The 23,959-nt window shown below is 45.0% G+C and overlaps 8 protein-coding genes across 8 annotated transcripts; 6 read left to right on the top strand and 2 right to left on the bottom strand.

The window, feature by feature from the left end:
- Positions 1 to 574: 574 nt before the first annotated feature.
- Positions 575 to 1,540, top strand: K460DRAFT_281915 (uncharacterized protein; the record flags this gene model as incomplete). Its single annotated transcript, XM_040928532.1, has 2 exons — positions 575 to 952; positions 1,010 to 1,540. Coding segments are annotated over 2 exons (909 nt in total), but the record flags the coding sequence as incomplete, so codon positions are not given.
- Positions 1,541 to 1,994: 454 nt separating this feature from the next.
- K460DRAFT_386548 (cyclic nucleotide-binding domain-containing protein) lies at positions 1,995 to 5,793 on the top strand. The gene is made up of 2 exons (XM_040935603.1): positions 1,995 to 4,987; positions 5,054 to 5,793. Exons 1-2 carry the CDS (start codon positions 2,435 to 2,437, stop codon positions 5,414 to 5,416), a joined length of 2,916 nt encoding a protein of 971 aa, XP_040788814.1. The 5' UTR covers positions 1,995 to 2,434; the 3' UTR covers positions 5,417 to 5,793.
- Positions 5,794 to 5,949: 156 nt separating this feature from the next.
- Positions 5,950 to 7,233, bottom strand: K460DRAFT_367063 (exosome complex exonuclease RRP41). Its single transcript, XM_040933498.1, has one exon. The coding sequence runs from the start codon at positions 7,125 to 7,127 to the stop codon at positions 6,375 to 6,377; it is 753 nt and encodes a 250-aa protein (XP_040788813.1). The 5' UTR covers positions 7,128 to 7,233; the 3' UTR covers positions 5,950 to 6,374.
- A 156-nt stretch (positions 7,234 to 7,389) lies between these two features.
- K460DRAFT_339291 (uncharacterized protein) lies at positions 7,390 to 10,874 on the top strand. The gene is made up of 2 exons (XM_040931077.1): positions 7,390 to 7,619; positions 7,672 to 10,874. The coding sequence occupies exons 1-2, from the start codon at positions 7,469 to 7,471 to the stop codon at positions 10,755 to 10,757; spliced, it is 3,237 nt and encodes a 1,078-aa protein (XP_040788812.1). The 5' UTR covers positions 7,390 to 7,468; the 3' UTR covers positions 10,758 to 10,874.
- A 390-nt stretch (positions 10,875 to 11,264) lies between these two features.
- On the bottom strand, positions 11,265 to 12,044 carry K460DRAFT_417369 (uncharacterized protein; the record flags this gene model as incomplete). The annotated part of the gene is made up of 1 exon (XM_040937874.1): positions 11,265 to 12,044. The coding sequence occupies one exon, from the start codon at positions 12,042 to 12,044 to the stop codon at positions 11,490 to 11,492; it is 555 nt and encodes a 184-aa protein (XP_040788811.1). The 3' UTR covers positions 11,265 to 11,489.
- Positions 12,045 to 12,270: 226 nt separating this feature from the next.
- K460DRAFT_339288 (glycoside hydrolase family 3 protein) lies at positions 12,271 to 14,225 on the top strand (the record flags this gene model as incomplete). The annotated part of the gene is made up of 2 exons (XM_040931076.1): positions 12,271 to 12,514; positions 12,568 to 14,225. The coding sequence occupies 2 exons, from the start codon at positions 12,271 to 12,273 to the stop codon at positions 14,223 to 14,225; spliced, it is 1,902 nt and encodes a 633-aa protein (XP_040788810.1).
- Positions 14,226 to 14,982: 757 nt separating this feature from the next.
- On the top strand, positions 14,983 to 15,532 carry K460DRAFT_355949 (uncharacterized protein; the record flags this gene model as incomplete). Its single annotated transcript, XM_040931917.1, has 3 exons — positions 14,983 to 15,094; positions 15,133 to 15,185; positions 15,224 to 15,532. The coding sequence occupies 3 exons, from the start codon at positions 14,983 to 14,985 to the stop codon at positions 15,530 to 15,532; spliced, it is 474 nt and encodes a 157-aa protein (XP_040788809.1).
- Positions 15,533 to 16,968: 1,436 nt separating this feature from the next.
- Positions 16,969 to 18,619, top strand: K460DRAFT_282985 (carboxylic acid transport protein; the record flags this gene model as incomplete). Its single annotated transcript, XM_040928616.1, has 3 exons — positions 16,969 to 17,525; positions 17,579 to 17,888; positions 17,939 to 18,619. The coding sequence occupies 3 exons, from the start codon at positions 16,969 to 16,971 to the stop codon at positions 18,617 to 18,619; spliced, it is 1,548 nt and encodes a 515-aa protein (XP_040788808.1).
- Between the last annotated feature and the right edge of the window lie 5,340 nt (positions 18,620 to 23,959).

Raw genomic sequence — 23,959 nt, 5'->3', positions numbered from 1 at the left:
TAGTGGACTGTAGAAGTGATGGAGGTAAACTCCAAACTACGCATACATATATATATTAGCAAACTGCTGCTTGACCGGTAAATCCTCAAGGCTGTGGCCCCCACCATTCCAACTTACCAGCCACTGCTGTGTGACATGATGTAGTCTACCAACCACCGAACCAGAATGTCGGAAAGATTTTGGATCCGCCGAAGGAACAAGTGTGTTAATACTCCTAGGGCTGCAGCGCGTTCCAGGCCGAGTCTCGATCTAGGTTGTGGCCCATGATCGACGTCGCAGTGGCCGCGGCCAAGTCTCAGCTTCCAAGTTCCCGTCGCTTAGCCATTTTGGGCATGACCATCAGCGACGTCACTGCGCATATAAAAACCAAGGATAATAAAAGACCGCGCCAGTTAGCAGGCAGTACTAAGACGAGAAAGCACTCTCGCATTCTCCACTACCGCACCGGAAAAAGGGCGGATCGGATCGCACGGAAGACTTTACGGCATAAATGGCCGACTATGAAGAGCTCGCGGTATATAACGTCTATGGTTGCCGCAGTGGGGACTTTTGCTGACTCGTAATCAACACACAGGAGCTTGGATTTGAAGGACTCGACAAGGTGACAGACAAGTATCACGACAAGGTGTACGACCACCTACCAGCGTGGAAGAGGAAACAGATGAAGGAAGACCAACAAGACCAACAAGGCCAACAACGGTCCCAGCAAGGCCGACCAGACCAACAGCAGCGCTCGTCGCAGCATCCCGACAAAGGGTATTCGCGCCCTCGCTCTGCACCCTCCAGAGACGAGAACCGCTACGAAGACGATGCAGAGATGTACGCCCCAGACCGCAGACAAGAGCGCGACTATCGCGACGCAAACGACGAGCGCTCCTACTATAACGGGCCCAATCCAGGCGCAGTAGTGCCTCGCGATCGCGACGAACCCAACAAAGCACGCGGCTTTGAAGTAGCAGTAGGTCATCGACTCGACGATGCTGAAGTTTGAAGCTAACGATATGGACAGCCATACCAGGAATCCCCTCAGCGAGGCTACGATCAGGGCCGCGCACGCCCCACGCACCAACGACGAGGCTCATCGTGGTCGCCGCCTCGCTCCAATAAACACGAGCGCGACTCACACAAGCCGCGCGCGCGCTCCAGGTCAAAAGATAAGCAACATCGCATTATAGCGACTGTCGGCGGGGCACTAGTTGGTGGATTTGCGGGCAACCAGGCTCTCAAAGGCAAGAAGTTTGATACTGTTGCGACGATTGTGGGGGCGATTGTAGGTGGTGTTGGTGCGAGAGAGGCTTCAGAGCTCTGGGACGATAGGAGGAGGAAGCGAGACGGGAAGGAGGAAGAATGGGAGGGTGAATTTGGGGATGATCGAGGGGGTGATAGAGGTGATCGTAAGAAGGACGATAGAGATGGTCGCGACGATCGAAGGAGAGATGACAGAGATGGCCGCGACGACCGTAGGAGAGATGACAGAGATGGTCGCGACGATCGCAGGAGAGAGGATAGAGACGACCGCGGCGACCGAAGGAGATACTGATAGAGGAGCGGTTTCAGTGAAGACGGACATGGCTTACTGATGAAGACCAGGTTATCTTGGGACTGGCACTCCAGGGCGACGATTTTTTATGAAAACAGCCTTTGGGAGTCTGCATTGGACGGGCGTTTCAAAGATAGGGCTAGGCAACACGATACCTCTTGACGATTAACGAATGCAATGAATGACATGGCTGGACAGTGATTGACTGCTTGAATGACGTGCTCATGCGGCTACTTCTGCGGCTTGCGACATGCGACATGATCTGAGGCGAAGGGGCCACGCAGCGGTTCAGGTGGTGGAGGGGAGACACAAGGGGCATGGGAGCTAGCTAGCGTTCGGAGGAGCAGCCCTGGAGGCCTGTGCGGTTTCGAGAAGCCTAGTGGAAGGTTGGAAGGATCCACTGGATGCCTCGCTCCCGCAAGACCAAGCCCGTCCCGCAGCTCATCCATCGTCTCGCCGAGCACCATCACGCTTCAGTCCAACACCAAGAAAGAGAGAGAGAGAGAGTAGTAATAATAGCACCACGTACAAGACGCCGCAAAACCGCCGCGGCAGCCTTCCGACAGGCACGTCGATCAGGAACGCCCGCTTGCCTCGCTTCAGCGCTACCTACCACACGACTACTACTATACATTCCGCCTGCGCTGCTTCTGCAGCCCACTCTTTCGTGCAGCGCAGCAATCACCGCCAAAAAAAAGAACTATACTTGCTAGCTGCGACAGTCATAGACGCACCACCATGAGCTGAGGACTGCCTGGCCATCGCACGCAGATTCCCAAGCAAGCTCGAGCTCTGTCCACACACACACCTCAGAACGCTGCCCCTCGCTCCCACAACCCGACGTTTGCCTCGCTCCCCGCCAACAACACCAACACCACCACCACTGCCACCACCATGCGCAGATACAGGCCTGGCGGCGGCCCTGTGCGGGCTCATGGCGGTGTAGTCGTGCCTGATCCTTTCGCCATGGTGCGCGCATACGACAGTGACTCCAATCCCGCTCGCCCCATACGACCCTCCCCTCTCGCAGCCTCTACCATCCAGGGTCTACCGCTGGACCTGCTCGACCGCCTGCGCTCCTTCCCACTCTTCCAAGCCGCGCCCGACTCGTTCCTCACAGCCGTGGGCTTACACCTCAAGCCGCAGCTCCACCAGCCGCATGACACAATCCTCACAGAGGGCGAGACGGGCAAGGCCATGTACTGGCTCGTTCGCGGTGCTGTGCGCGTAACCTCGCGGGACCAGGAGAGCACCTTTGCAGAGCTGAAGCCTGGTGCTTTCTTTGGCGAAATTGGCATACTCATGGACATTCCCCGCACCGCTACCATCATCGCCAACATGCGCTCGCTCGTGGTGCGCTTGAACAAGGAGGATCTCATGAAGGAGCTGCCCAAGTTTCCAGAAGTGGAAAGAGCCATCATGCACGAAGCACAGGAGCGTCTAGCCATTTTACAGCGTAAGAAACACGAACTGGGTGGCAAGCGGCCCGCAATCCCCGTTCGCCAAATCACACGCAAGCGAGACCGCGAGGACGGAGACGTGGTCATGGCTGAGGTCGGTACCTTGCGCGATGGGGAAATCAATGCCTTCAAAAAGAGAAAGTCTCCGAGTCCAGGTCTCACCGACGCTATAGCCCACAGCGCGTTCGGAAGCGGAAGTGTCCATGTGAGACCGCTGCTCAAAGAACTGCCACTCTTTTCTGAGCTGCCTGACGACATCCTCCACTTCATCGGCATGCGTGCACAGCCTCGTTCCTTTGATCCTTTTACTGATATTATCCAACAAGGCACCCAGGGACGTGATGTTTTCTTCATTGTCAAGGGCGAAGTCGAAGTCATCAGCAACATGAACCCACCAGAGCAGAATGGCCACCCATCCCCTAACCTTGGCCGCAGGAAATCAATAGCTGCCGGGGAGCATCACTTCCAGGAAGTCAAGGCTCGACTCAGGCCCGGACAATACTTTGGCGAAGTAGTCAGTCTTTCCCTCGCACCACGCCGCACCGCTACAGTCCGCACCGTCTCGTCTGTAGAATGTCTGATGATCAGTGGCGACACGCTGAACCAGCTGTGGGAGAAATGCACCCCAGACGTGCGCAGGCAGGTCGAATCGGTGGCAAAGGAGAGGCTGCAGACGGCCAAAGATGACGATGTGCGCATGTCGGACGCGGACAGTACACCCAAAATCGACGAGCTAGCCATTGCAGACATCATCATACCACGGACACCAAGACGCAAGAGGAGCGTGCCAAGCGTCACATTCAACGATATGCCTAGCACCATCGAGAGCCCAGTGACACCGACCCGGAGAGACGAGAAGATGATGGAACCTTTCGACCCGGATCCTTTCCTAAACGTTGATCTCGACAACGTAAGATCACGATCACGGAGAGGGTCACTTGCGCCTCCTACCCCAGGCTCCACTACAGACTCGCCTTCAAGCCCGTCGAAGGGCGAATTCCCGAAATCACCCTCACCGAACGGATCGCCGCTGTCCCCATCCCCACTTCCAATACCGAAGCACACGTCTACCCCACCAGAGGCCCCTGTTGACTTCAAGCGCCCGCGAATGATAAGACGACCGAGTAGACATGGGAGAGGGAAGCTTCCGGATCCGTTATTGACCAAGGTCTTTCAGAATCTGGACATACCTGAGCTGATGAAGCTGCGGGAGATATCTTGGCATTGGCACAGAGTCATCTCAACATCACCAGATATCCTACACAATCTTGACCTCACCAAGTACAACCGGAAGGTGACAGACCGAACACTAGTAGATATAATATGTCCATTCGTCGGCAGCCGACCACAGTACATCAACATCAGCAACTGCTTCCACGTAACAGATGAGGGTTTCGGCGAACTGGCAAAGACTTGCGCCCCTAATGTCAAGATATGGCGCATGAAGAGCGTGTGGGACATCACCGGCCCTGCTGTCCTTGAAATGGTGCAAAAGGCCAAGAATCTAGAAGAGGTCGACCTCAGCAACTGCAGAAAAGTGGGCGACAACCTCCTCGCTCGCGTCATCGGCTGGATCGTTCCCGAACTACCCCCACAAATGGCCTTGGCTCACGCCCAACACCAAGCTCAGATTAACAACCGCCGCCAGAACGGCCAAAAGGCCGGAGCTAATGGCCAACAACCAGTTCCCCAACCCATACCACCGGGCACCGTCGTTGGCTGCCCCAAACTTCGACGCCTGACTCTCAGCTACTGCAAACACATCACCGATCGGTCCATGGCGCACATCGCCGTCCATGCAGCCAATCGCATCGAAAGCATTGATTTGACTAGGTGTACAACAATTACAGATGTGGGCTTTCAGCATTGGAGTGTTTATCCGTTTCCGAGATTGACGAGGCTGTGTTTGGCGGACTGCACGTATCTGACTGATAATGCGATTGTCTATCTTACGAATGCTGCCAAGGGGTTGAGGGAGTTGGACTTGGTAAGCCAAAGACACTGGACCAGAAGGAATTTCTTTTGAGGGTATTGGTTGCTAACTATTGTACAGTCATTCTGCTGTGCACTCTCCGACACAGCGACCGAAGTCCTCGCCCTCGGCCTCCCTTCTCTAACGCACCTCAACCTCGCCTTTTGCGGATCCGCCGTCTCAGACACGTCGCTGCGATGCATCAGTCTCCATCTCCTCGAGCTCCGCCAACTCTCTGTTCGTGGCTGCGTTAGGGTAACGGGCACCGGTGTCGAAGCGGTTGTCGAGGGCTGCAGAGATCTAGAACTGTTTGATGTGAGTCAGTGTAAGAATTTGGGAAGATGGTTGGATGCGGGCGGTCCCGAGGCGGTGAGAAAGAAGGGGAGGAACGTCAAGTTCGAAACAGTTGCAGATGGGCGGTGGAGAGTTGGACGGAAGGACTAGGGACTCCCTAAAGAGACGTGATTTGACGATGTAAAGAGCTGGAGCGTTCTGTCCTTGGAAACCGCACATTGGAAACGCTTCGACACACAACCACAACGAGACGATATCTACTATATGCATTGCGAGCGAGCGAGCGTACGAGGCGTTCTGACATATATTTTGAACCTAGAAGCCAGGAAGCTTGAGTACATTTTTAACGCACCACATGCGTGGGCGGCAACGGATGATATAGATTTTGCACGTTTTTCTTCTTCTCTCTTTTTGGTTGCTTTGCTTTCAAAGATACCAGCCCAGCTAGCTAGCGATGTTCCGTCTTTTTATATAGCGTCGTATGTAGTCCTGTATATAACATGAAATGACATGGAGATTATCACTCGTTTTTCACAAGCACATGCGTTTAGTCTTCTCGACTGTTTGTCTAGTACGAAATGAATAGAGTGGGAGGTAGGAGATTTTTTCAAGGGGCGAGGGACGAGAATGACATTTAGCACCGCATGCACTGTGTCAGTATGAGGTTTGCAGTGAGCGATGTGATCTGATTCAACATGATTTGATTCTAGAAGATGCATGATTATAGTAACTAGTCTTTCGCAACGGCTTGCGCCAGACGATGTGTTTAGGCTTCTCGATATCGATGCACATCAGTCAGGCTATAGCGATCGGGGGGTCTGGACTGGTTGTCTTGTTCGAGATCGCATGCGTCCTTTCTTCCTTGTGTGGTAGACACTTGCTTGACCGTTTACTGTCCTCAGAGATGATCAACTGATCCTAGACCCCATCTATACCGTCCGATTAGTAAAGTCTCCATTCCAAGCTTGACCTTGAAGTCGGGTTGGTCGCTTTGCCCCCAGTGGCAGGGTGCATGTCCTGCAGCCCGCATGCACTGCAAACGACCAGCCTTGTAGCGTCGAGGGATAACAACATGTATCCTATCCTGGCTCACGGTTCCGTCTTCTTTTCACCCAAACCTCTTTCCATACCCCTTGACAACCCCATCCAGGATCCCGCGTAACCTTTTGCAGCCCTCAATCCCTACCGCTAGCATACCCTCCATCCTCTCCATCCGCACCCTGCTCTCCATGATGCAGACTGCAACATTGTCGCTCTCGCCCAGAGTACCCACCGTCAGGAAGGGCAGCTCCAATTCTTCTTGATTATTCAGATCCAGCAGCGGATCATCCGAGGACGCATTGTCGGCAGCGCTGGACGAAGCGGACGAGGCAGCGGTGCAGGCAACCAGGTAGTCAGACATGGGTATACCAGCATCGATAAGCGCGAGAGTAGAAGCGTTTATACACGCAGCGAGCAGCGAGCCATCCTGGCTAATAATATGAATGTTGAGCGTAATAGTCGAGTGCGGGTAAATATGCAACAACAGCACATTTTCAAACGCCGACCGCAGACAATGCTCCATCTCATTTGTCCGCTTGTCGCTTTTGCGCTTCCGTCGCTCCACGCCGCTGAAGCCTGCAAAGTTTATCTCCACTTCTACTTTGGCTTGGCTGCCTGCTCCGCCTCTTTGGCCTGCTTGTCGCCCTTCTGCGGGGCCTGTGACGGATACGAGGATCTTGGTGTTGCCCATTTCGAGGTACGAGGAGCCATCTGCGGCGGCTTGGGTGGAGATTTGCGCGTGTATGCGCCGGAGTTCGTTCCAGCGGCGGCCGTCGAGGCGCAGGAGGGCGAGGGAGTAGGTGGATGTGTCGAGCGGCATTGTAGGTTCGGTATGGCGTTCAATGCTTCGTGGACTATCTAATAACGAAGATAGAAGTCAAACAGATCTTTATATCAGCGAAAGTGAAAGGCGTTCGAGCTTGTTGGCTGTCTATGCGGGGATGTATAACCATGGGAAGCTTCATCGATATTTTGGGTGGTCCAAGCTTGAGCGCAGGGATTCTGCAGCCAAATAGCCCCGCTGTGCACGTGAGAGCGTGTTAGCGCGATTGACCATCACTCCTCAGTCATCCCAACCATGGTCGTGGTTACGAGTAATGTTACAATACTACCACACTCTCAACACACTTTGATCTTCGACTCAACCGTCGCGTCTCTGTAATGTCTTTCAATCGAGACAAGGCCCACCGGAGAGCGTTACGCGCCTTTGCAGAGAGCGAGGCAAAGAGTGACAGCGACAGCGATGGCGAAGAAGGCCTTGACATCATTGAATCAACACGTAAAGGTTTGGATCTCTCACAGTATATTGACGGTCAGTCGATAGTATCTTTCGCAACGTGGAGCGAAACGCTGACCTACTGTAGTTCTCACACAGACCCAAACTCAATCTCAAGATGCTGATGGCGAACATAATGCGCATGACGGGAAAGAGGATATCACGGATGATGAGGTTCAGGTTCACCTAGAACGCCCACGGTCACATAGCAAGACTGTTTTCAACTCAGGGTCCGAAGATGCAACCAATGACGAAGAGCAGGATTTACAGTCCGACTGGTCTGATGAAGATACCAGAGCAGTATATCAAAACTGGAAAGAGCGCAAAACCTTGAAGCGCAAGCGCGCTGCCGTTGAAACGAACAGGATCCGCGCGCAGAAGAAATCCAAGGTTGCCGCAGCTTCCAGTATTGTCGGTCGCAAACCTCCACCCAAGCAGAAGCCAGGTCGTGGCCCTTCAGGATTCAGTACGGACTCAGTAGCTGAGGATGCGGACGCTGCTTCGACTTACCTAGACGATCCAATCCCCGACTACGTCACGTCGCGTCAGAGAATCCTGAAGAAGCTACATGAAGCTGGACTGCGGTATCCCCCTAGCTACCGAGACGTCGACTTCTCTGACTCTGAGACTGAAGAAAAACCTAAGCTCGACAAGGCAATCAAACCGCAGCAAGCCTACAAAGACATAAAGCTACGCGAGTCTGGTGGTGTTATACCAGCACCAATTGCGCGTTGGTTACGAGACTACCAAGTCGAAGGTGTCCAATTTCTTCATGAGCGCTTTGTCAAGCAGACGGGTGCCATCTTGGGCGACGATATGGGGTTGGGAAAAACTATCCAGGTTATCGCCTTCCTGACAGCAGCATTCGGCAAGACCGCTACGAAGCGCGATGCGAAGTGCATGCGCAAGATCCGACGTTTTGGCGACAACCGCTGGTATCCTAGGGTACTCATAGTCTGTCCCGGGACACTGATGCAGAATTGGGAAGACGAGCTGTCAAAGTGGGGGTGGTGGGAAGTCTACAGGTACCACGGTTCCAACGCTGCAGATCGAAAAGGCGTCCTTGGAGCAGCTGCGAAGGGAATGCTGGAGATTATGATTACTACCTATACGACGTACCGGAATAACGAGAGCGAAATCAACACTATTGACTGGGACTGCGTTATTGCTGATGAATGTCATCAGATCAAAAGCAAGAACGCGGAAATCACCAAGGCGATGAACAAGATCAATGCGCTCTGTCGTATTGGGCTTACGGGCACGGCCATACAGAATAAGTACGAAGAGCTCTGGAATCTGCTAAACTGGGCGCGACCTGGCGCATACGGCTCAGCTCAGGAGTGGAAGCAGACGATTAGTCTTCCGCTCAAGTTAGGTCAAGCCCACGATGCTACGAACGCGCAGCTCGCCGACTCACGAAGCAGGGCGCAAGAGCTTGTCCATAAAGTCTTGCCGAGTGTGTTTCTTCGCCGAATGAAGACACTCATCGCTGATCAACTACCCAAAAAGAGCGACCGCGTAGTCTTTTGTCAACTCACTGAAACTCAAGCCGACGCATATCGAACATTCTTGGAGAGCGACAGGTGCGAGTTTATCCGAACGGCGAAAGAGCCTTGCGACTGTGGTTCTGGCAAGTCCAGAGGCTGGTGCTGCTATGTGGAAATTCCTGGTGAGGGTGAGAAGTGGGCGAAGTTCATGTTCCCTTGCATGGTCACCCTTCAGAAACTTGCAAACCATCTCGCACTCATTGTGCCGGTATCAACGGACAACAATGAGAAGCAAGCAAAGGATATGCAAACCCTCGAGATTGCGTGTCCCGATTCGTTCCAGGATTTATTCAGGATCCGCGACAACATCTTGAACCAGTCGCAGCGTGAGTTTTGTGGGAAGTGGAAAGTATTGAGACGGCTGCTAGACTTCTGGCACTCAAATGGCGACAAAGTTCTTATCTTCTCTCATTCGGTCCGCCTTTTGCGTCTCCTCAGGGGCCTTTTCGACGTCGATGGCACAAAGTACAACTTCTCCTATCTGGACGGCAGCATGAAGTACGAAGACCGCTCCAAGGCTGTTGCGGACTTCAACGCGGACTCGAATCAATTCGTTTTCCTCATCAGCACGAAAGCTGGTGGTGTTGGTCTGAACATCACATCTGCGAACAAGGTCGTAGTTGTTGATCCCAATTGGAACCCCGCCTATGATCTTCAAGCCCAAGATCGTGCATATCGTATCGGCCAGACGCGGGATGTTGAAGTGTTCCGACTAGTATCAAGTGGAACAATTGAAGAGATCGTGTATGCGCGACAGATCTACAAGCAGCAACAGGCCAATATTGGCTACAATGCTTCTGAAGAGCGTCGCTACTTCAAGGGGGTCATGGATCAGTCCAGCAAGAAAGGTGAACTGTTCGGCCTCGAGAACCTGTTCACGTTTCAAGAGAAAAACATGCTGCTTCGGGACATCATGCACAAGACCAACGTTGCCGAGACGAAAGCCGGGGTCAATGCCCACGACTTTCATTTCGACGAGTCGCAGATGGATTCTGAAGACGATGAACTTCTCTCCAACAAGAGCCTCGGCATTGCAGATGACGACGCCAATCTCGCGGAGATCAAGAAGCTCGCCGAGTCCTTCACATCTGTTTCCAGTACGGATACGAAGAGCACTAGAGGTAGGAAGAAGTACACAAAGCGCGCTGGTGCCGACCCTATCAATGCAATCCTTGCGAAAGCAGGTGTGCAATACACGCATGAAAACTCCGAAGTCATCGGCCGCAGCGAGATAGAAGCTCGCCTTGGCAAGCAGGCCATGGAGTTGCGTAACGACATTGATCTTGCCACGAAGCAAGTGTTCCGGGGGTCGCAGTCGCAATCACAGCATCACTCGCATGCGCAAGACGATGATCCTGAATTCAGCCCTGAAGACGATGATGACGACTTGAAGCTTATAGGTAGTGCTACGAAGGGGGAGTTCAAGATCAACTACCGGTACAGGCCTGATGAGCGTATTCGACGCAGGCAGTTCTGCAGCATGGCCGAGAGTATGGGGTTCGCAGATCCTGTCGAGTTTGCGTTGCTCGTTGAAAGTAGCACGCAGGAGGAGCGGAGGAAAATGCTGGAAAGGTTCTACAGAGGCCGGCGGAGAGAAATGATGAGTGAGTTTGGGGGTGGGAGATGACAAGGATGTTGACCAACGAGTCTGTGGGGCTATTCTGGAGACAGCAAGGGATGGCAGCTGGCGTTGGGAGTATTCTATGTATTGTGATACCCTAGAAATGTTATTGTGTTACCTGCTATCAACAACACCACACACGCTACATCGCAACGTGAAAGTGTTACCAGAGCCACTGAGGTGAGACCCCAAGAGGTGGTTGGGGAAGCATGGTGGAAGAGTTTGTCTTGAGTGAGATGAAGTGGTCGATTCTACTCGACAGAGAGGTGCGTGACATTATTTATGGGGTGAACTAGACGCGCAAAGCGCCCGAACACGTTAACGTCGTCGGCGCTTCGGGGTTTTAGGGCGGCTCCTTCAACAAGCGCTCCCTTGCATGGAGCATAAGACACTAGGGGGGAAGAATGTTATGTTCCGCTTTTCAACCAAAACAGATGTTGAAAGACATATTCTGTATTTGCTAGAATGACAACTTATAGTATACGCTAGTCATAGTCTCGAAAAAGCAGTTACACGGGGACAAGACTGCGTGTTGACTCCAGCACTCCCAGTTCTAGGCACACGGTTCCTTTCAGTCGACAGTCATGCGCACAAAGGATACTGTTCCTTGGCTCGAAGTTGGAGTTAGTCCTCTCCACTATCATGGCCATTATCACGGGTCGGTCATCGCTGTTCGGTGAACGGCTCCTTGGCGAGCCGGTTATTATTATACGGCCACGTGCTCGCCCGCGTTCGCGGTTAGCTTCCTGGAACGGCCGCGGGAGAGAAAAAGGCTGTGCATAATTGTGAGGTGGTGTATAAGAGTTCCTTGCCCGAATATGTAGTCCAAAAGCTCCTGAACATGTTCTCTTCGTAGAGGAGCAGAGGTCTTCTGCCTTTGGGGAGCCATGTACGAGCCGTCATGTCTTGGAGGATGGGTAAATGGAATTCACAAGACTGCATCTCAGTCGTTAAAGACGCGTCACTGGCTGTAGAAGCGCGGCCCCAGGTCCTCGAGTGCCGAGGATTCCCCATAGGTGTGTGAACCGGGACGTCAAGCGTTCTCTGGTCGAGCATGGCTTTTCGTTTGCTCACATGGCAACCCGCTGGTGGGCTTGGTGGGTATTTCAAAGTCAGTTCATGGTCGTCACGGATGGGGTAGCGCGGCCATTGACCAATGAGACAGGTGCCGATACAACGATCGCGTGGTTTGGATGCTAGCTTCGGTGCGTTCTTCCCGGATCCATCTCCCTCCCCACACTTGGCATCCTTGGCAAGATCGTTCTCCGCAATTCTGGTAGTCGGATTGAGCATCGTGAACTGCGGAACTCGTCGGCAGCTACGTCTCTCGTGTTTAGTCTGCCCGAGACAAGTCTTAGAACATGTGAATGCATCCCTTGCTATGACGTGTTCAACGGGAAGCGTCCGTTGTAATGCCGTTTTGTGGGAGTATAAAGACCTAGGATGAGGCTGCCCGAAAAGACGCCCTTGTTATCGAGACCTCTACCGTGTCGCGTGCCTATACTAATTTTTGGTCAAGATGGGAATTTCTCATCGCAGTCAGCGTAGGCTAAATGTCTTTACCTCAATACTCTTTACGACAACAGCAATGTCGGCTGCTATCCACGCACCGTCATCAAGCGAGGTAGGATACCACCAGGTTTTCGCTCGATCGACCAGCGAAGAGTGTTTGCCATATCGAGATGCATCGCTACCAGTAGACGATCGAGTGGAGGATCTGATCCAGCGGATGACCATCGACGAGAAAGCAGGACAGCTCTTCCGTGTGTATTATCCGGTTCGCCAGTTCGAGTCTCAATTCTAACATTTTTTGTAGATGAGATCCTTGCCCAGGGACCCAATGGCACGCTATCGAATACCACAGCGAAAGTCGTCAGCGGGAAACTCATGACGCATTTCAACCTCCTGGGTGGAATCGTCAACGTCCGAACAACTGCACAGTGGTACAACCGGTTACAACAACTGGCATTAGATACCCGGCTCGGTATTCCGATTACTCTGTCTTCAGATCCTCGTCATGCATTTTCAAACAAAGCCGGTTCCGCAATCGCAGCAAATTCTTTCTCACAATGGCCTGAGACTTTGGGCCTAGCAGCACTACGGGATGCAGACCTCGTGGAACAGTTCGGAAACATCGCGCGCCAGGAATACCTAGCCGTTGGCATTCGATCAGCCCTTCACCCGCAGATTGATGTAGCGACTGAGCCTCGTTGGGCTAGGATATCAGGCACCATGGGTGAGGACGCGGATCTAACTGCTGAGCTCGCTGTTGGATACATCAAGGGCTTCACTGGCGAAGAAGGATTTGGAACACAGTCCGTGACGACCGTGTCCAAGCATTTCCCCGGCAGCGGACCTGTGGAGCATGGCGAAGACAGCCATTTCACGTATGGGAAGAACGCGACGTATCGTGGGAAAAACTTCGAGCACCACCTGATCCCGTTCAAGGCTGCCATTGCGGCCGGAACGAGGCAGATAATGCCCTACTACTCGCGCCCTATGGGGACTAAGTACGAGGAGGTCGCCGCTGGGTTCAACAAGGGTCTTATCACTGATCTTCTACGCGGAGAACTCGGGTTTGACGGTATCGTGGTGAGTGACTGGGGCCTTATAACGGATGCCATTATCGCGGGCCAGGATATGCCAGCGCGTGCTTGGGGCGCGGAGAACCTGACGGAACTTCAACGTGCGGAGAAGATCCTGAATGCTGGTACCGACCAGTTCGGAGGCGAGCAGCGGCCCGATTTGATTCTCGAACTGGTAAAAAAGGGTATCGTCAGCGAGGAGCGCATCGATGTCTCTGTTCGCCGACTTCTCCGCGAGAAGTTCCTCCTAGGTCTCTTCGACAACCCATTCGTTGACGTCGACGCAGCAGAGAAGAACGTCGGAAAGGCAGAATGGGTTCGCCTAGGTTTCGAGACGCAGAAGAAGGCATACACATTGCTCACTAACAATGACGACGTCCTGCCCCTGAAAGCTGATGAGAACGCGAAGTTTTACATTGAAGGCCTCAACAAGACATACCTCGAGGAGCGCAACCTGCAAGTCGTCGAGACACCCGCTGAAGCCGACTTCGCCCTGCTTCGTTTACAAGCACCCTATGTCCCGCGCCCGGGAGGCTTCGAAGCCAACTACCACGCCGGCTCGCTGGAATACAACGCAACCGAGAAGGCACGTCAAGCAGCCATCTACGCAGCTGTCCCGACCATTGTCGACATCTACCTCGATCGCCCCGCCATCATTCCAGAGATCGCCGACGCAGCTACGGCTCTCATCGCCAACTTTGGCGCTTCTTCGCAAGCATTCTTAGATGTTGTTTTCGGGGTCGACGGATCGAGGCCACTGGGAAAATTGCCCTTTGATCTGCCTAGGAGTTTGGCGGCTGTGGAGGCGAATAAGGAGGACGTGCCCTTCGATACCGAGAATCCCGTATTCAGATACGGAGATGGGTTGAGCTATGCTGATGATTGCTGAAGGAATGAAATGATATGAAATGATGTCGAACGCGAAAGCATATTAGCATAATTAGAAGCGTATAATTTTACCTTTCATCTTTTCAATATGCATTGCCACACATCCTGACCAGCGCTAGCAGCATGTTTACAACAAGAATTGGTCCCAATTGTGTATCCAACGCGTCAGATGAAGTTGTTCTGACCGTGATCCGGAGTGATAGTGATGGAAGGTCTGCTGTTCACAAAGAGCGATGTCTCGGAGACAATGACCCGAAGTTGGGTGGTACGCCATGCCTTTGGTAGCGTAGCCTACGCTACGTCCATCCCAGTACCGGCTCCACTATTCTTCTTGCTTAATCTATCAAAGATAATCTATCGAGGTCTACGACGCTCATCAGGTCGGATAGTCGAACATGATTTTGAACATGAAAAATGGATAAGTATGACGCCGATTGCAACATACCGACGTGTTTTGTTAATGAGTTCCCATCATCACATTTGAAACTAGACGCCATCCGCCCAGTACACTATGGACATCTGACCAGTCGATGGCCACAGCATAAGCGCTTATGGGCCCATCATGCATAAACATTAACAAAGCGGCAATCAGCGGAGTTTCTAGATACTCCGCCACTAGCGGTCTTGAGTAGATTCTATTTCCGTATTAGTGCGGCTTAGCTGGAACTTGGCTAGAGCCACATGGAAGGTCGCTAGGATGCCGTTGAGACAAGGGCTATGACTTCCAATCCCCGCGTGAGCTCTCGGCCGCGGTCGCCATGAGTAGCATATCGGAGAGATCAGGTCATGTTCGCCACCTCCCGCCAGAGCCGCATATGCAGGGTCAAGAAACCAAAGCGAGCACGTGGAATGTTGGAGGTTTGATTGGCGGTTAGAGGCTATAAGTCCTAGATCTTCCGGTGCTGCAGGAAGCGGCTTTCTCCGATCAAGTAATAGCTCGGGGAAGGACCAGGGCGTAGCCGTAAGATATCGGAGCGGTTTGCCTGAAAATCTTAGTAGTTCGAACGCAGAAGCGAAGAGCCTCAGTCTAGCGCCTCCGGTGTGTCACTTGGCGTGGAGAAGTTCCCTGACAACGCTCAAGTGTGTCTTTGTCTGGGGAGTCTGGGGAGCACTTCGAATGCCGCTTGTCCTTTTGGGACCGATCGCTTAAGTGAGGACTACCCTTGGACTGGAAGAGCACTCGCTGTCGCTAGAGAAACGAATGCCTTGTTGAATACGCAGCCGGTGGAGACCAGCCACAGGGAATGGTCACTATTCTGTGATATGAAGACCTCCAACCGCGATGAACTGGAAGAGGAAGTAGACTGATTACTGCACACGCTTGGCAAAGCGGATTATGGGATTGGCCAAGCTGACAGCACCAAATCAAACGTGGACAGCATTGCGAAGTGTTGGCGAGTAATGCTAGTGGGGTCGGGCTTGGGCATGAGGTAAAGAATTGCTGTGGTGGGTTGCAGTAGGAGAGTCGGCAAGGCTGGAGTGTGCTTCCCCGGCCTATCCTTAGCGCCTCTGGCGTCACCCCACAATGGGCAACCCGCCCCGATCACGCAAATCCTCCAATCCTTCCTTTTGGGTTCCGTAAGCCCTTACGGGAAATCTTCGGCGTCAGCAGGACAGCGAGGGTCAGCCATCCCGTACGCCTCCATCCCGTACGCCTCTTAATAGCCAAGCCCGCTCGTCGAAGCTCCTACCCTCCCGTTTTCTCTTGCCGTTGTTTCTTGTCGACGCGCCGCATGCTTGAATTACTCCACTTTCGACTTGGGTTGCTGCACAGGCCCTATCTGTGCCCCTTATTTCGGTCCAATACTCTAGCAATAACGCCTTCAACATTGGGAACAGCCGCAATGCCATCCTCGCCGCCCGCTGGCGATTGCTGAGGCTGCTGTCCTGCGCTGTTTGCATCAGCGTGGCTCGAACGAACAAACGACGGCTGTCGAAAGAAGCCTGCGAAGAATGCTCGGCTGACGACAGTTTTATCTCGGCCTGCAAGCCATCATGCTTCGTCTTCTTGGCCGTCGTATGTGCCGTTAGTTTCTCTCGGCGCACTAGGAATCCTTGAAAGCTTCTGCGCGGCCGACCGTACCATTCATTGCGGGGTTGTTGTAGGCCAAGTCTGGTGGCTGCCAACCGGTCTGAAGCTTCATTCGATGAAGGTAAGGTGTCGCAAGAAGGCTTCCCTCGCGCCGTGGAGCTTATTGAAGGACGAACACAGAACGGTGTCCTGTGTTACTGGGCGCCCGAGTGGGAGCCTGGGAGCTATCAGTCATTACCTTTTTCGCAGCCCCATGTTTTGTGGGCAGCCAAACAAAAACACTTACCCTGCACAACCCCATGGGGACCAACGTATAGTGGGCGAGATCAACACGCCATTTTTCTCTCCGCTATTCATTCAGAACCCGGGGTTTGTTCGTGCTCTTGCGGCGTGCCCGGTCACTATGATGCTTAGTGTCCTTGGCAGCCTCTGTGCGTTACATCCACCATGCATCGTCCAACAAACCAACTGGCATTAGCATCTTGGCATTCCTTGGCCCGCATCTTACCCTCAGCGCGGTTGCACACATGGCTTGCAAGGGCAGCGATCGCTCCGTCTCGAGGGCAGAAAGTCCCGCTGCAGTGGTTGCAGGTATATAACTTGCAGTCATCGCCCGTTTCTCAGATTCGGTATTGCGATCGGACTTGCACCTCCTTCACAGGGCAGTCTTCATTCTCTTCTCTTGCTTCCAAGTCCATCTTACTCAGACACCATGGCAAGCACCAACCGTCCCGCAGATCCTTTGGCCAAGGGCACCATCGCAACGGCCAAGCAAGGGTTCAGAGATCTCTTCGTTTGGGACCAGCGCGTCGTGGTGCGGAACGACTATGGCGAGGAACACTGCGAATGGCAGAGGCCTGAGCCCTTGAAGAACCCCATCAGCTTGTTCGCTCAGCTTAGTCTGAAAGATTGGCTCTATTTCCTAGTCGGCTTTCTTGCATGGACCGCCGATGCTTTCGACTTCCATGCCCTATCCATTCAGACGACTAAGCTGGCTGCTTACTACAAGCAATCAAACACCAACATTACGACTGCCATCACCCTCACCCTGCTCCTCCGATCCATTGGTGCGGCCTTTTTCGGTCTAGCCGGAGACAAGTTTGGCCGCAAATGGCCCATGGTGCTCAACATGATCATTCTCGGCCTTCTTCAAGTGGCAACTATCTACGCCAAAACTTTCCAGCAGTTCCTTGCTGTACGAAGTCTTTTCGGTCTGTTCATGGGAGGTGTGTACGGCAATGCCATCGCCATGGCTTTGGAGAATTGCCCGTAAGTCTAATCCTGACGCTCTCACCCAAGTAGACACTGACAGTGACAACTAGTGTGAATGCTCGAGGCCTTATGAGCGGTATCCTGCAACAAGGTTATTCTTTCGGCTACGTCCTTGCAGCCTGTGTTAACCTGGGCGTTGGTGGCGAAACCAACACCTGGAAGATTGTCTTCTGGGTTGGAGCCGGCTTTTCCATTGCAGTTGGCTTTTTGCGAGTGCTTTTCCCCGAGTCCAAGCAATTCATCGAAGCTAAGAAGGCTGGACACACTCAGAAAGGGTCTGGTGCTTTCTGGGCCGAGACTAAGGTGATGCTTGCGAAGGAGTGGAAGATGTGTGTTTACTGCATCATCCTGATGACTTGGGTACGTTTCTTGCGCCATACCTTCTGAGCTGTATCTGACAGAACCTGCAGTTCAACTACTACTCCCACACTAGCCAGGACAGCTACACTACGTTCATGAAGCAGTCAAAGCATCTCAGCTCTGCCGGTGCAACCCGTGCTTCCATTCTCATGAAGAGCGGAGCCTGTGTGGGTGGTACCATCCTCGGCTACACGTCGCAATGGTTCGGTCGTCGTCGCACAATCATTTGCGCTGCTTTGATCTCTGGCTGCCTCATTCCTGCATGGATCTTGCCTACCACTGAACGTGGCCTCTCCGCTTCCGGCTTCATGATCCAGTTCTTCGTCCAGGGTGCTTGGGGTGTTATTCCCATCCATCTCAACGAGCTGTCGCCACCTGCCTTCCGTTCGTCCTTTGTTGGTATCACCTATCAGCTCGGAAACATGATCTCGTCACCTTCTGCTCAGATCGTCAACGCCGTCGCTGAAGCTACCATGATTACGACCTCGAAGGGAACAAAGTCTCCCGCTTACGGACCCGTCATGGGCGTGGCGACTGCAATCATCGCCATTGGCATTGCGGTCACGACAGCAGTAGGACCTGAGAAGAAGGGTCGTCACTTCGAGGAGGCTGGCCCAATTGGCGCCAGTTTGGAAATTCCCAAGGATATTGACAATGGTAGCATTACCGAGAAGGCCGGTGCTGAGACGGTTGAGATTGCCGACACCAAGAGGAACGACGAGAAGGTTTAGACGCTGCCAATTTAGGTATGCAAGTTAGGAAAGGAAGTCTGCTCACTGATAGTGATGCACTCTCCAAGATGAAGATACCATTAGCACGAGCAACGAATACCACGAGTTCCTATGACACTTCTTTGTTGCCAGATCTATCATTTTCCTACTTCTACAAGCTTTTCTAATATTAATACTATATTTCTACTAAAAGCCTATAGTTATAATAGGCTATACCTAAGAAGATCCCTTAATTCTAGAACAAATCTTACATAATATTTCTATAATTGAAAGTAAAGTCGACGCTAGAGCAGATTATACTACGCAGTAGGAGAAATTAGTATAGAAATTATAGTTTAAGTGCTATACCTAGCACCTTAATATAGTATTAAGGCAGTAAAGTTTATATAATACTAAGTTAGCTAAATAAATTATTAAAAAACTTTTAATAATTAATATATTATACAGGCGAGCTGCGCGCCTAGGCGAGCTGCGCACTTTGCTAAAATCCTACTAAAATTAGTATTATATATAATAGTATAGCACTATAAAAAACTATAATAATAAATTATAATAAATTAATTTATTTAAAAATTATTTTTATTTTTTACTTGTATATTTGTATATTATATTTAGCTTTACTACAATATTTATAATATTTTTAAAAAAGCTTACCCGCTTTAATATGCACTTACTTTTTTACTTTTTTTTTATTATTATATGCCCTAAATTCTTTTAAAATTATTAATTAAAAATTATTTTTTATTATAAAAAATTTTTTTTTTATACTTGCTTTTTTTTATATAATTTTTATTATATAGCAGCTTTATTAGCTATTTAAAACTTAGTAATTTTTTTTTGTACTAATACAAATTTATGCGCAACTATAGCTATACTTTTTAAAAAAATTTAAAAATTTTAATTATTAAAGTAGAAAAATTATTTAAGTGCTTTTAAATTTTTATTTTAATTAATATTAATTAAAACCTAAATTCTAAAATATTGCTTAGTATTTTTAACTTTTAAAAATTATTTTTAATAGTAGGTAATAATAAAGTATATAACTAAATATTAAATTTTAATATTATAGTTTTAAAATTAAAAAAAACTAGACTAGCGCTTTTAAAGCTACTTAAAATATTACTTTTTATAATAGCAGTATTAAAAGCTAGTTTAAAGTATAATATATTACACAGGCAAGTTAGTTACTTAGTTAAGTTAGTTATAATACTAAAACTTTACTAAAATTAGTACTATGCATAACAGTATAGTATTATAAAAAACTATAATAGTAAATTATAATAAGCTAATTTATTTAAAAATTATTTTTATTTTTTACTTGTATATTCGCGCGTTATGCCTAGCTTTATTATAATATTTATAGTACTTTTAAAAAAGCTTACCTATTTTAGTATATATTTATTTTTTTATTTTTTTTTTATTATTACGCGCTTTAAACTCTTTTAGAATTATTAATTAAAAACTATTTTTTACTATAAAAGTTTTTTTTTTTTATATTTACTTTTTTTTATGCAATTTTTATTATATAATAGCTTTATTAGCTATTTAAAATTTAGTAATTTTTTTTTATACTAATACAAGCTTATGCGCAATTATAGCTGCACTTTTTAAATTTTTTTTAAAAGCTTTAACTATTAAAATAAAAAAATTATTTAAGTGCTTTTAAATTTTTATTTTAATTAGCATTAATTAAAATTTAAATTTTAAAATATTACTTAGTATTTTTAACTTTTAAAAACTATTTTTAATAATAAATAGTAGTAAAGTATGCAACTAAATATTAAGTTTTAATATTATAATTTTAAAGTTAAAAAAAACTAAATTAGCGCTTTTAAAGCTACTTAAAATATTACTTTTTATAATAGTAGTATTAAAAACTAGTTTAAAATATAGTAAAAATTTAATTTTAGTAATATAGTTAATACTATTGCGCATTAGCTTTTTAGTTTAGTACTTATATACTTTTTTTTAAAAATATAAAATAATTTATATTAAATAGCTATAGCAAGTGCAATAAATGCAAAAGTATATAAAAAATAATAATTTTTTATTTTTTATAGTACTATTAAAATTAGATTAATGCGTAGCTTTTATAATTATTAATAATAAATAAATAATAAGTACTAATAATTTTTTTTTTAATATACTTATTAAAGTACTTTAACTACTTAAAAGTAAGTTTATTTATTATTTAGCTATTTTTAAAAACTATAATAATTTAATTATAAGGCAGGCTATTTTTTTTATACTAAGCTAAAAAGTAGTTTTTGCTTATAAAAATAATAAAAAATAAAATAATTTATTTTATTATATTAATATTTTAAATTATTATTATTTACTTTTAATTATTCTACTGCACTATTTTTGGCTATTTTTAATAATTAGTACTTAAAATAATAGTTTTATATAATATTTAGCCTATTATAAAGCCTATTTTATTAAAATTATATATATTTTTATTTTAAATACTATACTTAGCTTTTATATTTTTTATAAGTTAGAACTAGTTTTATATAAGCTTAGGATTTTTATATAAAGCTTTTTAGTAATTATATTTTTAAAAAATCTTAGTACTAAACTGTAAATATTGTTTAATAAATATATTAATTTAATTTTTATTAATAAGTAATTGCTTATATTTAGCTAGCAAAGTATTAGCTATATTATTTATAGCAGTTAGTTAGGGCGGAAATCCTCGGTTTTTAAAGTAAAATATATACTAAATAATTATTTTTTTTTTTATTAAAAAAAGCTTTATTTTATTAAGCTTAGTATTATATTATAAAAGCTTTTTTTTTAGTTAATTACTAAGTATTATTTAAAAAATGCTATAAATCTGCGTAGTTTTTTATTAAAAAAAATTTACATTGCATTTTAAAGCCTAAACTATAAATTATATTTAGTTTTTTTTTAAAAAAAATTGCACATTATTATATTAAAGTATTACATTTAATAATAAAAAACTACTAATTTTAATAGAGTTTTAGCATTGTAACTAACTTAATTAGGCAACTAACTTGCCTGTGTAATACATTAGTAAAAATTTAATTTTAGTAATATAATTAATATTATTGCGCATTAGCTTTTTAGCTTAATACTTATATACTTTTTTTAAAAATATAAAATAATTTATATTAAGTAGCTATAGCAAGTATAATAAATATAAAAGCATATAAAAAGTAATAATTTTTTATTTTTTATAGTACTACTAAAATTAAACTAATACATAGCTCTTATAACTATTAATAATAAGTAAATAATAAGTACTAATAATTTTTTTTTTAATATACTTATTAAAGTGCTTTAACTACTTAAAAATAAATTTATTTATTATTTAGCTATTTTTAAAAACTATAATAACTTAATTATAAAATAGGCTATTTTTTTTATATTAGGCTAAAAAGTAGTTTTTGCCCGCAAAAATAATAAAAAATAAAATAGTTTACTTTATTATATTAATACTTTAAATTACTGTTACTTATTTTTAATTATTCTGCTGCACTATCTTTAGCTATTTTTAATAGTTAGTACTTAAAATAATAGTTTTATATAATATTTAATTTATTATAAAGCTTATTTTATTAAAATTATATATATTTTTATTTTAAATATTATACTTAGCTTTTATATTTTTTATAAGTTAAAACTAGTCTTATATAAGTTTAAGATTTTTATATAAAATTTTTTAGTAATTATATTTTTAAAATTTTTTAGTATTAAGCTATAAATATTATTTAATAAATATACTAGCCTAATTTTTACTAATAAATAATTGCCTATATTTAGCTAGCAAAATATTAATTATATTATTTATAGCAGCTAGTTAAGGCGGAAATTTTTAGTTTTTAAAGTAAAATATATACTAAGTAATTATTTTTTTTTATTAAAAAAAATTTTATGCTATTAGGCCTAATATTGCATTATAAAAGTATTTTTTTAAATTAATTATTAAATATTTTTAAAAAAATGCTAAATATTTATATAGTAGCTTATTAGGAAAAATTTGCATTTTATTTTAAAGCCTAAACTACAAGCTATATTTAATTTTTTTTTTTAAAAAAATTGTATATTATTATATTAAAGCATTGCGTTGTATTATAAATATAGTTTAAATTTTAGTAAAGTTTTAGCAAAGTGCATAGCTTGCTTAGGCGCGCAGCTTGCCTGTATAATACATTACTATTAGCAGCTTTAATATATTATTATTTAAAAATTATAGTAACAGAACTATAAATTCCTTAATAGTAATTAAGTTATTTAAGCATTACTAGGCAGCTTTAAATTTTAACTATAAACTATTATTAAAGTATAAATAAATTTTTAAACTAAAATTTAAATAAGTTTTAGTTTAGTAGTAAGCTTGCGTCTTAATAGCTAATATTTTTTTATAATTAGTAATAAGCGTAATAGACGTAGTTTTTATAAAGTATATAAAGTAAAGCTTATAGTTAAAGCTTATAATTATATATTATTACTTATTATATAGCTGTATTATTGCGCGTCTTATAGTTATATATAAGTAGAAAATTAAAAGTTTAAGTAATAAAAGTTTAAATATATAAGTAGTAAAGTATATATTTATACATTTATTTTATAAATTAAAACTTATTTTTATTTTAATTTTTAAATTTTTTATTTCTTACTTTTATTTTTATATTAAATATAAATAATATAATACTAATAAATAAACTTGTATATATAGGCCTATAAATTATTATTATAGCTAGCAATATTAGCTACAAGCTATTAATAATTGCCTAGTATAAATTATTACTTTTTAACTATTTTAAGCTAGTAAATAGTAACTATTAGTACTATAAAAAAGTATATAAATACTTTAAAATTAACTTTTTTTTTTATAGCAGGCTTTTTTTACTTTGCCTAGTTAATTTTAACTTTTTAGCATTTTTTTATAATAAATTAATTATAACTAAGCAGCAGTAATACGCGATTCTTTTTATAATTAGCTACTATATAATAATGCAAAATTCTAATTTTAGCTATAATTAAGCTACTTTTATTAAAAACTAGAAAAATAAGCTTTTATAATTTATAAAAAATATTAAAAGTAATATAAAGTTTATAGCGTATTAAAAAAAGTTTCTTAAAAATTATAGTTACTAATAGTATAATAATTAAAAAATATAGCTTTTTAAAATAATTAATTTAGTACGTAAGTAAACGTAAGTAGTAAAATAAATAAAAAAATAAAAAAATAAATAATAATAATTTAAATATACTACAAATAATAGCTTGCGCAGGTAAAAAAAAAAAACAAAAAAATAATTAAGTATTTAGGCTAATATTGCAGAAAAAGTTATTATTATTATTATTATTATT

Source organism: Cucurbitaria berberidis, assembly GCF_010015615.1.
Source record: "Cucurbitaria berberidis CBS 394.84 unplaced genomic scaffold K460scaffold_3, whole genome shotgun sequence".
NCBI lineage: Eukaryota > Fungi > Ascomycota > Dothideomycetes > Pleosporales > Cucurbitariaceae > Cucurbitaria > Cucurbitaria berberidis.
The sequence above is the reverse complement of the archived record's forward strand: the minus strand, read 5'-3'. Positions and strand labels throughout refer to the sequence as shown.

Coding starts and splice junctions, on each gene's coding strand:
- K460DRAFT_367063 (XM_040933498.1), bottom strand. CDS start 7,127: ATGCCGCTCGACACATCCACCTACTCCCTCGCCCTCCTGCGCCTCGAC.
- K460DRAFT_339291 (XM_040931077.1), top strand. CDS start 7,469: ATGTCTTTCAATCGAGACAAGGCCCACCGGAGAGCGTTACGCGCCTTT. Junction 7,620..7,671: donor TCTCTCACAGTATATTGACG/GTCAGTCGATAG, acceptor GACCTACTGTAG/TTCTCACACAGACCCAAACT.
- K460DRAFT_386548 (XM_040935603.1), top strand. CDS start 2,435: ATGCGCAGATACAGGCCTGGCGGCGGCCCTGTGCGGGCTCATGGCGGT. Junction 4,988..5,053: donor GGTTGAGGGAGTTGGACTTG/GTAAGCCAAAGA, acceptor ACTATTGTACAG/TCATTCTGCTGTGCACTCTC.